At 36.4% G+C, this 13,437-nt stretch overlaps 1 protein-coding gene across 2 annotated transcripts in view; it reads right to left on the bottom strand.

Annotated features, from left to right (window-relative positions):
- Positions 1-3,950: 3,950 nt before the first annotated feature.
- The window catches only part of LOC147389606 (lysophospholipid acyltransferase LPEAT2-like), a 30,730-nt gene continuing 21,243 nt past the window's right edge, over positions 3,951-13,437 (bottom strand). Inside the window, exons 9-15 of one of the 2 annotated variants that reach the window (XM_086417918.1) lie at positions 13,378-13,422; positions 13,200-13,270; positions 10,519-10,585; positions 5,121-5,171; positions 4,719-4,829; positions 4,590-4,637; positions 3,951-4,361 (exon numbers count right to left, since the gene is read on the bottom strand). In XM_086417918.1, the coding sequence (XP_086274044.1) occupies positions 4,191-4,361; positions 4,590-4,637; positions 4,719-4,829; positions 5,121-5,171; positions 10,519-10,585; positions 13,200-13,270; positions 13,378-13,422 (564 nt within the window). In that variant the 3' untranslated portion in view covers positions 3,951-4,190. The remainder of the gene's footprint in view (positions 4,362-4,589; positions 4,638-4,718; positions 4,830-5,120; positions 5,172-10,518; positions 10,586-13,199; positions 13,271-13,377; positions 13,423-13,437) is intronic. The other variant, XM_086417919.1, reaches the window with a different exon arrangement.

The following is a 13,437-nucleotide window of genomic DNA, read 5'->3' on the forward strand; positions in this document are numbered from 1 at the left end:
ATATTATGTCCTTGTCGAGATTTATGGAGCATCTAACGGTCAGAATCTAAAGAGAAAAAAATATTATTATTTTTATTTTCCCATTTTTATCCTAGTAATGTGATTCTACAGAGTCGACAGTTTTTTTTTAACTATTTATGTGCTTGACGTAGGTTTCTCTGACACGGATTCCTCGTTGGGTGGAAATGGGGACCACAGCGTGCTTTTCTTCTTTTACATTATGAGTCCAAGGTCATTTCATCTCTATCATCCTCAGAGGTTCATTCTTTACTTTCATCCTTAGTTAATTAGCTTTTTATAAGAATTACACCCCTTGAATTATGAAAATTTAAATAATTGTCCTTGAACTTTTGACTTTATTTGAATCTCACTTTTTACCTAACTCTCAAAGTTTGATTCCAACAAATATATACTTTTCTAAGTTAGTTCTTAAAGAAACTGTGTGTGTATTCATTTCTTTAAATTCAAGGCATGTTTCATTGAAGTAAAGTATATAAGCGTAGATTGAACTCTTTTTTAAAATAACTTTAAGGATGGACAATACACTATATAACAATCGGATTGTATAAAGTATCGATATTGGATCAAGTTCGGGTGACTCGTGGAAAAACGTATGAATGAAAATGTTAATATGCAAGTTCGAATCCCACTACCTATAAAAAAAAATACTTTGGTAGACACACACTGGAAAGCTATCTAATAGAGGAGTAACCAAGGCCTGGGAGTAGGGTGTAGGGACTAGTTTGGTGTGCGTAAGTTGGCCTGAATATCCTTCATTATCAAAAAACAAAAATGTTAATACGGATAATTCAGTTGTTGGTTTTTATCATAGGGTTATATTGTTAGGATATGTATTGTAGGGATACATATGATTTTCAACAATTTTATTTTGTGTTTTAACAGTCATGATCATTTATTTATCCATGAATCACCTATTCCTGATCCTATATGTTTCCAATGACTTATGGAAAAAACACATAGTCCCAATCATTTAAGTACAAAATACGTCGTTTGAGATTTATCAAAATAACTATTTTCGTGATGTGTGTTATACAAATACTATAAGTCTCGATCATTGGATTTTGTGTCAATGTGGTCGGGATCATGTGTCTTCTCATGTGTCACTCACTAGAACCCAACCCATATATACAAAGATGCAAATGTCCAAAACTTCAACACATCATTTTAAATTCAACATAACATATTTTCCTTAAATACTTCTAAAATCTTTTTATTTATTTATTTATGATAGGGTATCCAATCTTATGGCCAGGGGATTGAAAGAGCCAAGGCATATGGGTCCTCTCCTTGAAAAAATATATATATATTCTTATTTAATTTTAATAATATAAAAAAAAATTGTAAACTACTTTTTGAGATTATATGATAATAATTTAATGCAACTTGGAGGTCATGGATTCATGTTTCTCCTTCCAACATTATATAATGTTTATCCTTCCAACATATATATATACATATGTGGCAAAACATATGAGAGAGAGAGGGAGCGCATTTATGGCAAAACATGCCACAATAAAAATGATTTCTGTTCATCAAGGACGAAGTCTTTTCATCTTTTGAATGTGGGGCTATGGAATGACGAAGGGTACGAGTCATAACTCAGTCTATAATACAAAACTAGCATTAGTGCACATATTTTTGACCACGTTTCATGTCAATTAATGAAATTGTACGTCACTCTAAAACTTATAGTGACACACTCTTTTTTACCAACGTATATATCATATTAGGTTATAGAAAAGGAGGTGAATGGGTAACAATTTAATTAGAACCGAATGCGAGTCAATAGGATGGTTTTTTGGTTCCCATTTTCATTAGAATCGAGCTAATTGAGAATCAGAAACAAAACCCAACTTATTTAAAGAGAATTTTTTTAAGACTTCAATTTTGGTTTCATTAATCTGAGAATCGGAACCATAATCAATAGAAATCAGGATCAAAAAAATTTAATGATTTTGATTCTGGGTTCTTTAGGAACTGAAGGTGGAACCATGAATCGACAGCCCAAGTTTTAAATTCACCATATAATGTTTGTGGAAGAGAGACCCTCTCTCTTTCTCTCATTTTCATATAGTTGAATCCTTTAAAGCCATGAGTAAAAATCCAAATCAAAGAATTTATTGGGAGAATAAGAAATATAAAAAGGTATGACCGCATACACCTCATACTTTATTTAAGGGATGAATTATTTGCACACCACTCACTATCAATTGCTCTCCATCACTAAACAAATTTTTCTTTGCACTCCATTTGGATGATTGCATTGAAATAAAAATAAAAATACTGTACTCTTTATTTTATTTTTTTCATTTTTCTTCAAACATGCTCAAATAAATAATTAATAATTGGTTCAATCATTGTTTTAAGACATACTTAGCCCTACAACAACAATGTTTACAATTTATATGCATAGAGAAGACTAAGTCACAAAAAGGTGAATAACTCTAAATCTTAATGTTACTGACAATGAAATGCAATTAATAGGTTAAAATAGAGGTTATGCAACTAACTATCAGTGATGTGCGACTAGTCAGTCCCTTAATTTAATTATTTGATGTGTTAAAAAAGAAAGTTTGATGGCGATATTGTCCAAAATATTCAAGGTAATAAATTGAAGCATAAAATGAAGATAACGAGGGAAATGAATCCAAAAAATTAGAAAAGATATAATTAAAAATTAATGGCATTGGAAGAAAACTCTAATAGATAATGCATTAAGAGAAAGTCAAGGGAGATGATTTGTACATGTTCAATGATGGCAAGTTATAATTAAAAAGAAATATTTAAGATGAAGTTGGAGCTAATATTATACAAACATTTTCTCTCAAAATTGCCGCCCTGATCCTTGTATTTATAAGTTTGATGGGCCCAGAAGTTGGACACCTTGGATTGATAAGAATATTCCCTCCTTAACATGTAAGAATATGCCATAGATCTGTCTTTGTGTGTAGTTGACCATGTATGTATGAAATATGCTGAATTATGTTTTGCTTTTTTTTTTAACATTTCTTTCTGATATGAGCCCTCTCTTCTCAGCTATGCCGACTGTTAGGAGATTTCATTCATTTTGCATGTAAGAGGGGGTCTGGAGGAATGCATACTGTATGTTCTTTTACCCAACAAACACTTCAGCATCATGTTCAAGCAAGGTCAGTTACAGCCTATCATGTTTTTATACAAACCAAACCTTGATTTACTGTTTTTTCGATGAGTAACCTTGATATACTTCTATTCGGACAATTTTGAGTTTGGATTTGATCTGGAAGGTTATTCTTACATTACGTGTCATGTCGTCATAATATGACACACGTCAGAACCGTAGATCATTTGCTTCGGGATACACAAGAAAAAGATCTATGGCTATGCATATCCCAGGGCTAATGATCAACGATTCTGTGATGGGGGTGTAGGGGGGCATGTGAGTTCAAGTCCAGCTTACCCTCTCATGCTAATTTGAATAATAGGGTTAAAGGATGGCTCTTTGGTTTCCTTAGAATGGTAAGCTGCATCGGATACGAGGGATGCCTAAAATCAAAAGCAAAGCTCAATATTTGCCCAAGATTTTTCGATCTTGTGGTAGTGGTAGTAGTAGTAGTAGATTGTTTAGCATCCAACGTTAGCTTTTAATGAAATAATCTTCAAATAATAAATATAACTATGGGTTTAAAAGGTGTCATGTCAAATTCCTCAGCAAACTCGTGATCTAAGAAACTCAGGACTATCTTGCTTGCCTGCTAGCACGCACCGACAATTCAGCACCAGTGACATCTGTGCACATCTATTTGTTGTTATAAGGCTATAAATGCATCACCAACATTGACTTTTATCTTCCAAGCAGAGAGCAAGCAAAATCAAAAGATATATAAATGTATTGTGAGACAACACAGTAGGCACTGTCATGTTAACTGTATATTTTTGCAATCTGTTTCATCTCATCAAATACATTATAGCTCTCCTCTCTAGCCAGTTTTAGATGTAATTCAAAACAAAAACCCAAAAAAAACATATAAATATTAAAGGTGCTATTTCCATAGCTGCCTAATGGGCAGTTTACAAGGTAAAATTTTTCAAATTTCAAGAAGCTGCCATATTTCAAATAAAACTCTATAGCAGTCCCCTTCAAACCCCACACTGAAATGATTTCAAACACACCATGGTGGCCAGACACATCACACGACTTCTGGCCATCCACCACCAGCTTCAACTAAACTGTGGCAGTGCACCAATTTAGGAGAGAAAAGAGCTACCAGCAGCGGGTTTTGTCTTAGGCACGACATGAAATCAACCTTGCTGACCCTCCCATCACTATCAGTGTCAAATAAACTGAAAAGTGCACACATCTGCAGCAACACAAAAAAGCTTTAAGGAGTGTGGCTATGAATAGAAACAAAGAGGAGATAAGGTGATAACGAAAAGTTATAGGTCGAGTTGGTCTGGCAACCCGACCCATGTGAATATACCATTATCAAGTTTGGATCTTGTCAGTTTCTGATTGACGACGGATTGGTCAATTTGAACCCAAGTGGTTTTATGTCACATTTTGATGAAGTCATTTATTTACTACTAACCTCTTCTTCATTCATATCTGGTATTGCTGGTTGAATGTAATCGCCCAACTGTGCCAAGATGCATCAAGTGTTAGAGCTTATCAAAGTTTTAAAACAGTAACTAGTGTGTGAAGAGAGTGACAAATTCACCTGTTGTTTTGAGATATAACCAGATCCTCGGGCATCACATTCTGCGAAGGCTAATTCACAGGCTTGCCAGAATAATGGCTGCTTCATGACATGAGATGATCCAAAAAGAAACTGCATGTTTTTAATAAAAACAGAACATGTGAAGCAGTGTATATGCAACACAAGACTTAGACCACGAGCAGAAAGATAAACTATGCATATGCAGCATATAATAGAATTAAAGATGGAAGGTATGATGTGTTAACCAAATATTATAAAGACAACTATAGTTTTAATTTAGTGCTTGGATGAATTTTAAGCAGCTTACAGATTATTGCTGAGTTTTAAAATTTAAAAATATCCGTTGGTGGGAACTTAGAGAAACTTCTACAAATGTGTTAAGTATAGATATCAGCAGATTACCTGTCTAAATGTAATCAACCCAAGCTTTTCCAAATCAATGAACCCAAAGATCTGGAATGGTGAACATACAACAATACGCTTCAATCGATAAGAGTAAAATTTCAATAAAAAATATAATGGACACAGTGACAACTAACGACAGATTTTAACATATGGAAAGATTTAACATATATGGAAATATCATTAAATACGGGAGAAATTAGAGAAGTATGTAGCACATAGGCCTTGGAATGAGGTGTTCAATAAACACAGACATGCAGAAACTATTATAACAGCAACACCTTGACCATCTACATAGAACTCTAGGTCATTATATGATCAACTTCAGGATACTTTTTTTTATAGTCGGTATTCTTTAGTAAAAGGGAAAGGTGACATCAATCTGCACACAAATATGCACCAAATCTTGAGAACAAAATAAAAAATGATATGTAATCTAATCAAAATGAAGGTATCAATAGAAAGACGTAAAGCAGATCGAGAAGTATGTCGTTAATTAAATTGCAATATAATAGAGAGGCGCCTTCCCCTTGACCCCGCCTGTGGCTCATGTCGACGGTTTCAAGATGGCCACCTTATAGTTAAGGTCCTCAAGCATGGCTTACCGTGCAACTGGCCTCAACTAATGAAGTTGCGAGTTCCTCTTCTTCGATTCATTTATCCATTCGGTTTCCCACTTTCACTAGCTAAGGCTGTGGAAACTGACCTTCAGCACTTTAGAGCCAGAACTGAACAAGAAGGCAACAAACTCTTTCATCTGTGACCTTCCCTCACCCATTGATAGCCTTTCCTTAAATCTATAAACTACGGTTTGCTTTCTTGTTCTCGTTCTCTATCCCCTGCCTTTTTCCAATAATTCTGTCCACATACAAGAAATTGAATCTTGCAAGTGGTGTTCCTATCCATACCACCATTCTGCATCAACTTATTTACTTTATTGATTTTGGATTTTGTCATTTGAGATTTCCATGTTTCGTAGTCTCAATAATACGACTAAATGTTTAAACTACTCATTCCTACCAGAAAATGCTATGCTTTTGGAGTTTCCTAAGAATGTTACTGAGTAACGTTGATGTGTCATTGAATTATAGATGTGTCATTGAATTATAGAAGCGTGTAGGGAAGGGTGTAAGAAGAGTGGCTATAGAGCTAATAGTGGTACCATTCTTATTGTAGCTTCGCCTTTATCATTATCCATGTTTTGTTCAAACTTCAGTATAGTTTTTTTTTTTTTGAAAAAGTATAATATATTGAAAAGGAAGGAAAAACAATATACAAGGAGGCCGAGAAAGTCTCACAAATAGCTACAAAAAGAAAGCAAGAACATCAACAATTATATAACGAATTCCTTCTAAAGACAAAATCATCAAAAGTAGTCCCCTTGAATTGAATATTCTGCTTGGACCATAAGAACAATAAACCCAAGATCTCCAAGAAGCTGCTGTGATCACTCTTCATTTTTTCATTGAAAATCCTATTATTTCTCTCAGTCCACACCCCTCAAGCAATAGCCGAGGGAAGAATAGCCCAAAGAAATCTTTTTCTGGGAGAGAAATCATTATTGGCCCACCCTTCTACCAACGAGGAGAACTTACAAGGAAAGACCCACTGAATACGAAATAACCCAAGAAAATAAGACGAAATATTATGAGAAAATGAGCAATGGATTAAAATATGGTCAACAGACTCTCCATCTTTCAAGCAAAGCGGACAACAATTAGGCGTAATCCATCCCCGAGTAATCAAGTTATCTAAAGTTAGAATTTTACCAAGACAAGCCAACCATACAAAAAAGGAAATTTTAGAAGGAATAGAGTTGGACCAAATACTGGTTCCCCTGAATGATCGTTCTGTGTGAGTATTGAGCCAATTATGGAAAGATCTAACAGAGAATCTCAAGTCCTTCGTTCTCGTCCATTCCCACCTGTCCTGATTACTCACATCGAGAAGTCGCGAATTCAAGAGCTCAAGGAAAGATGCCACCTCAGTTAGCTCCCAATCATTAAAATTTCTCCTAAACCCCAAATCCCAAGTAGAGCTGGAATCATTGCTAGTCAAACACTGTTGTATAGTCTCTTTTTTTTTTTTCCTAGAACAAGCGTACAAAGACGGAAATTGAGCCGCTAAAGGCGATGTGCCACCCCAAATATCCTCCCAGAATCTGATTTTGTCCCCCTTTCCTGCCTTGAACCTGATTCCTTTCTCAAACTCTTCTCTAACTTTTTAAATCCCCTTCCAAATACTACACCCATATGTGCCTTTGGCTACACTGCTATACCAACCTAGTCTCTCTTCCCCATATTTGGCCGTGATGATCCTCCTCCAAAGTCTACCATTTTCCTCCCCAAACCTCCAAAGCCACTTCCCTAACAGAGCTCTATTAGCTAGTCTAAGACCCCTAATCCCCAAACCTCCATTCTTCTTGGGCTTACAAATAACCTTCCACCTGATTAGGTGATACTTCCTTCTCCCATTCCTATCGTTCCATAAAAAATTCCTCATAATCTTTTCCAGTCTAAACTCGACAGACCTCGGAAGCGTGAACAAAGAGAGAAAGTAAACCGGAATACTCGTTAAGGTGCTTTTTATAAAAGTTACTCTCCTCCTTTAGACAGATACTTAGCCTTCCAAGTACTCAATCTTTTCTCCAATTTCTCAATCACCCCATCCCAAATTTGTATACTCTTGTATGGTGCTCCCAGTGGTAAGCCCAAGTAAGATGTGGGTAATGTATCATGCTCACAACCCAAAGAGGCAGCCATCAAATGAATGTCACTCACATCTCCTATCTCAAAAAGCTTACTCTTATGCAGATTGATATGCAAACCTGAAATTGCCTCGTAACAACAGAATAAAACTCGAAGCACCCTCACTTGGTCTCTGGAGTGATCCAAGAACACCAAAGTATCATCCGCAAATTGCAAGTGTGAAATCAGAGGGCCGTCATTCACCCTAAACCCCGAAAGTCTCTCTAATTCGACAGCTCTTCTAAACAATCTACCCAGAGCTTCGACTACGATAAGGAATAAGAAGGGGGATAGTGGATCCCCTTGCCTCAACCCTCTTGACCCCCTAAAATATCCAGTCGGACTACCATTAATGAGCACCGAGTAAGAAACCGTTGTGACGCATTTCATAATCCACCTAATCCACTTCGCCCCAAATCCCATTCTCCCCATCATATACTCCAAGAAGTCCCAACTCACATGATCATAAGCCTTTTGTAGGTTAATTTTCCCTATCATCCCATCTTTCTTATCCTTAATTTTTGAGTCAAGATATTCATTGGCCATTAAAACTCTATCAAGAATTTGTCTACCCCTAAGGAAAGCCCCTTGTTCATCTTCAATCAATTTGGGGAGAATAACTTTCAATCTCGAGGCTAGCACTTTTGAGATAATTTTGTAAACCGAGCCCACCAAACTAATTGGTCTGAATTCGCTTAATTTGTCCGCCCGAACTCTCTTGGGAATCAAAGCCACAAAGGTGCTATTGAGACTATAATCCAGACCATTTTTTTCCTGCAATTCTTTGATGACTTTCATGAAATCTTTCGAAACAATTTCCCAGCAATGTTTGAAGAAAGCCATCGTAAATCCGTCTAGCCCCGGAGCCTTATCCCAGCTCATAGAGAAAAGAACCAATCTAACTTCCTCCTCCCCAATTTGTCTTTCCAACCACTCCCTATCTTCCTGATCTAACATATTAAACTCTAGATTCTCCGGTCGGGGTCTTAAAGGTTCTTTCTCTTTGTGCAGATCTTTATAGTATTCTATCACCCCTTCTCTAATCTCATCTTCTCCTGCCACCATGATATCCTTGATGAAAAGTTTATCTAGTTGGTTACTTCTTCTATGAAAATTGGCTATTTTGTGGAAGAATTATGTGTTATTATCCCCTTCTTTCAACCACTTGACCCTTGACTTTTGTTTCCAACTAATTTCCTCCATAAGCACCGTTCTTTGATAGTCCAATTTCATTTCCATTCTTCTACTTCTTTCTTCCGCCTGCAACATCCCTTCTTCTTCTTTCTTGTCCAAAACCTCGATTAAAGTCATGATCTCCTTTTTTTTCACATCTAATCTTCCTAGAACCTCTTTATTCCAAACCTTCAGTTTCTCCTTCAAGAACCTAAGTTTATTCTTAAACACATTTCCCGGGTTTCCTGTAGTGGGACATTCAGTCCACCAAGTCTTAACAAGGTCTTTGAAGTTGGGATGAACTAACCACATATTCTCAAATCTGAACGGGAGAGGATGTTTCCTAGGATATCCTGCTTCTAGGAAGATAGGGGCATGATCAGACACTGGACTAGGATTGGTTGAATGTACAATATTATGGAACACTTCCTCCCACTCATTATCTATCAGAAACCTATCCAATCTGGACATCCTTGTGTTGCTTTGATTGTTGGACCAAGTGAAACGTCTGCCCAGGAGAGGAAAGTCCATCAGGCAATGTCTATTAATAAAGACATTGAAATCCCTCATGCCCTTAGAGATAGCCGAACCCATATTTTTCTCATGGGTAAACCTTGTAATATTGAAGTCCCCTCCCAACACCCGAGGTTTATCCCAATAACCCGTCAGCTGAACAAAATTAGGATGATGATTTTTATTATTAATTAGGTAAGTAACAAGGTAAGGTTGACATGATTGCAAGAGTAAAAGCAAATGCACATGTTCTCAGAAGGGAAAAACCGTGTGGATACCAATCAAAAGTATATAAATCACAGTGAGGGAAGCATTGGATTTGTAGCAAACCAGTTAAAACATAAGCCACCAGGTCTTAACGAATGTTCCAGTTGTAAACTCCATTAACATTTCCTTTTTTTTCCCTCGTTACTTCATGATACAACATAATTTTCTATTGACATCTGGCACTCAATGTGTACATGTAAGGACATGGTAAGTTTTCCTTTCCCAAGGCCATGTGTCAGAAGCTTTACCATGTAAGGCCAATTACTCTAGAAACACACTCCAGTTAAATACAGTGAAAAGGGACTATTACACTAGTTCTCACCCACTTTAGCTGAAACTTCACAGTAACCAACCTACAGCAAAGGCATTCCTCTTTGTCAAAGAAAGATTGTGATGATGCAGTAGCTTAGATACATTTATATTCAGTGGGAATTAAATCTTCAAAATATCAAAGTGATCAGGTATTTTTCTGAAGTACAATCAGTCAATCAGGTCAACCCTCAGGCAGTTTTATCATGACAGGCGAACAGCTATTATTATTTGAAAAGAAAACAGATGAAATTTGGGTTTACAAGGGTTAAACTACTGACACATCATGCTAAATTGGAGCAGTTCTTGAGTATGTGCACAATAAAATGAGTGTCAACAATTGATATGAGGAAGCTTGTGGAAAAATACAGAATACTCAAGCAATTGACCTTCTCAGAAAGAGGACACTGCTGCAGCTTCAGAACCCTCAGAAAATCAAGTATTTTAACATGTCCACTGTTAACAGGATGATATAATGATGAATATGAAAAATCTTTCTTTCCTATAACTTGAATGGATAAATGAGAATCATTTGATACCTTTCGGAAAAAGAAAAGAAAAAAAAAAAATTAACCATTTGATCATAGTCAAACTATAAAATATAGACATTTTGAGGATCATGTAAATTAATCAAACACTAAACAATTTAACTCACAAATAGTAGAAAAAATTAATTTATGTCAAGATTGTCGGTTTTGATGAGCACATCCTAACAAAAAAGGACATGGATTACCAATGCCATTAGTATGCAATAGTGGCCATCCTAATTGTGTCCTAACATAGGTTACAATCATCATCATCAAAGCCTTAGCCCAAAAGTTTGGGGTTGGCTGAACGAGTCTTGTTTCTCCATTCATTTTTTTTTAATGAATTATAGGACAACAAAAAAAATCCTATACAGACAAGATAAATCTTTTTCCTATAACCAGGCATCTAAAGTGAGAATGATAGTAAATCACCGAACTGCAATGAGCTGTGGCTTGAAAAAAGATAAAAGATTCCTCAGGTTGAAGCTATCCTAGAAAGGATTGAAGAATTGGTTCCACGATGGGACTTAATTACAACAAATCAATGCAGGCGAGTACCAAATTCCGGTTTGCTTGGTCACCGCATGAAATTTATTATGACATATCATGTACAGATACCCCACTAAACCAAGACAAATCAGTCAAGTTGCATCCAATGGGGCCAAAAATAAAACCATGTATTCCAGACTCTTAAAGCTATACAATGGAAAAGCGTTGAGAGAGATTAAAGCTAGTGTTCATATAGGGAATGACATCTTAGAAATTTCCTTACATCAAAATGCTGCCAAAGATCATCTAATTGCTTCAGTAGTTTCAAATCTGAGGATACACCTCTTCTTTTGGAAAATTGAATTTGAATGAAAACTAATCAAGTGCCAATTAGAAAGATCAACAAGTAATGAATATGATACATATAAGATTAATGCTGGAGGGACCTTAGTGTGGGACACACAGGGGACATCTTGACATGGTGGCGCACACATGCACGTAGATGGGTTTTCTCTGAGATGCGAGTAAAATGCATCTATGGACATGCACGCACCACCATGTCAAGGTGTCCTCTGCTGAGGTCACTCCAGCACGACTCTAAATATAATATGTCACAAGGCTTATATTTCAGTTCCGTGGCACAAAATACATTTATTATTTTCAGTTCTTGCATGTAGTTGAAGTCACAAATGATAATGGCACAAACAAGTGATCAGAAGGAAAGAATTCAACATTGAGATTCCACATTATGAAAAAAAGGAAAAAAAAAATTTAACTATAACAAAACGTGAACAATAAAAATGAAATATTTAACAAAGGGGAATTCTAATGTCCAATGCTTCATCGGGACATTAGCATTGTCTAACACCTTTTTTTTTCAATAATACCCATCCTCGTTTTGTCATTTAGGGTATGTTTGATTGCACATGAAAAATAGGGTGGAAAATGAATTTCCATGGAAAATGACATTTTTCAAGTGTTTGATTGCACATGGAAATGGAAATTCATTTTCCACCCCATTCAAACAGTCCACTAAATCATGGATTTCACTTTCCCACTCATATGGGTGGGAAAATGAAATCCACCCATATTTTCCATCCTCAATTCTTCCCTACCACCACCATTACACTAACCTCGCCATCGTCGTCATCGCCGTCGTCACTATCGTCGTCGCCGTAGACTCCGTCTCCGACCACCTTCTCTCTCTCTCTTCTTATTTTTCTTCTTCTCCTTCTTTTTCATCCCTCACCTCCTCCGCCACCACCACCACCACCACCACGTTCTCCCCTCACCTTCCTCACTTACCTCTGTTTTCGCTGCCACCGTCGCCGTCATCGTCTCCGCCATCGCCTCCACCGTCGCCATCACCGCCACGGTTGCCGTCGCCGCCACCTTCGTCGCCACATCCTCCCCCCTCCCTCTTCCTCGCCATCTTCTTCTTCCTCTCCCCCTCCTTCTCCTCTTCTTCTTTTTTCTCATATTTTTCCATGATTTTATCCAAGTGAAATCAAACAATGGAATTTGATTTTTAAACCCTACCTATTTTCCACAACTAATTTTCCATGGATTTCAAATTCCATGGAAAGTGACTTTCCATGCAATCAAACATACCCTTAGTGAAAAAGAGAAGAGCAAGTTAGTCTTTCACACTATAAATACATTCATTATACCATTAATAAATGCATTTATCTAACATTGATTACCAAAGCATTTACTACAAAAAAAATATTTAATTCAAAATACTTAAATGCTCACTTGTCTTTTTCATTAAAAGACCAATAACACCCTTGTCTTTTTCATTAAAGACAAAACAAGAAGGGGTATTATTGAAAAAAATAAGTGTTGGACAATGCTAACGTCCGTATGAAGTATTGGACGTTAACATTCCCCTTTAACAAATAACATTATCCATTAAAAACTAGGAACCACAGGATATTGATTACGAAATCTACGTTGGTAAGTTGTTATGGGTATCATGCCTAAATCTGATCCTTGTACTATTAAAGGAGTAAAGAAATTATTCAAATGTTTCCACAGCAATACTTAGACATTACCTAGGGTTTGGATTCATAGAAAGAAACTTATCTAGAAATTCCACAGCTTCCATTGTGCTTATGTTGAGTGACTGTAGAAAGCAAGAGAAGAAATTTACTTTTCCTTTTAAACTAGTGCTAGTAGAGAACAATAAAAAGAAGTGTTTAGTTGTAACGGTATTTAAATATAACAGCTCACATTTTCCACTCTAGCCATTTCCACCATATAGCTTGAGGGATTCTCCTGCAAAACACATGT

This window comes from Akebia trifoliata, chromosome 12 (genome assembly GCF_017979445.1).
Source record: "Akebia trifoliata isolate Shusen 1 chromosome 12, ASM1797944v1, whole genome shotgun sequence".
NCBI classification, from domain to species: Eukaryota; Viridiplantae; Streptophyta; class Magnoliopsida; order Ranunculales; family Lardizabalaceae; genus Akebia; species Akebia trifoliata.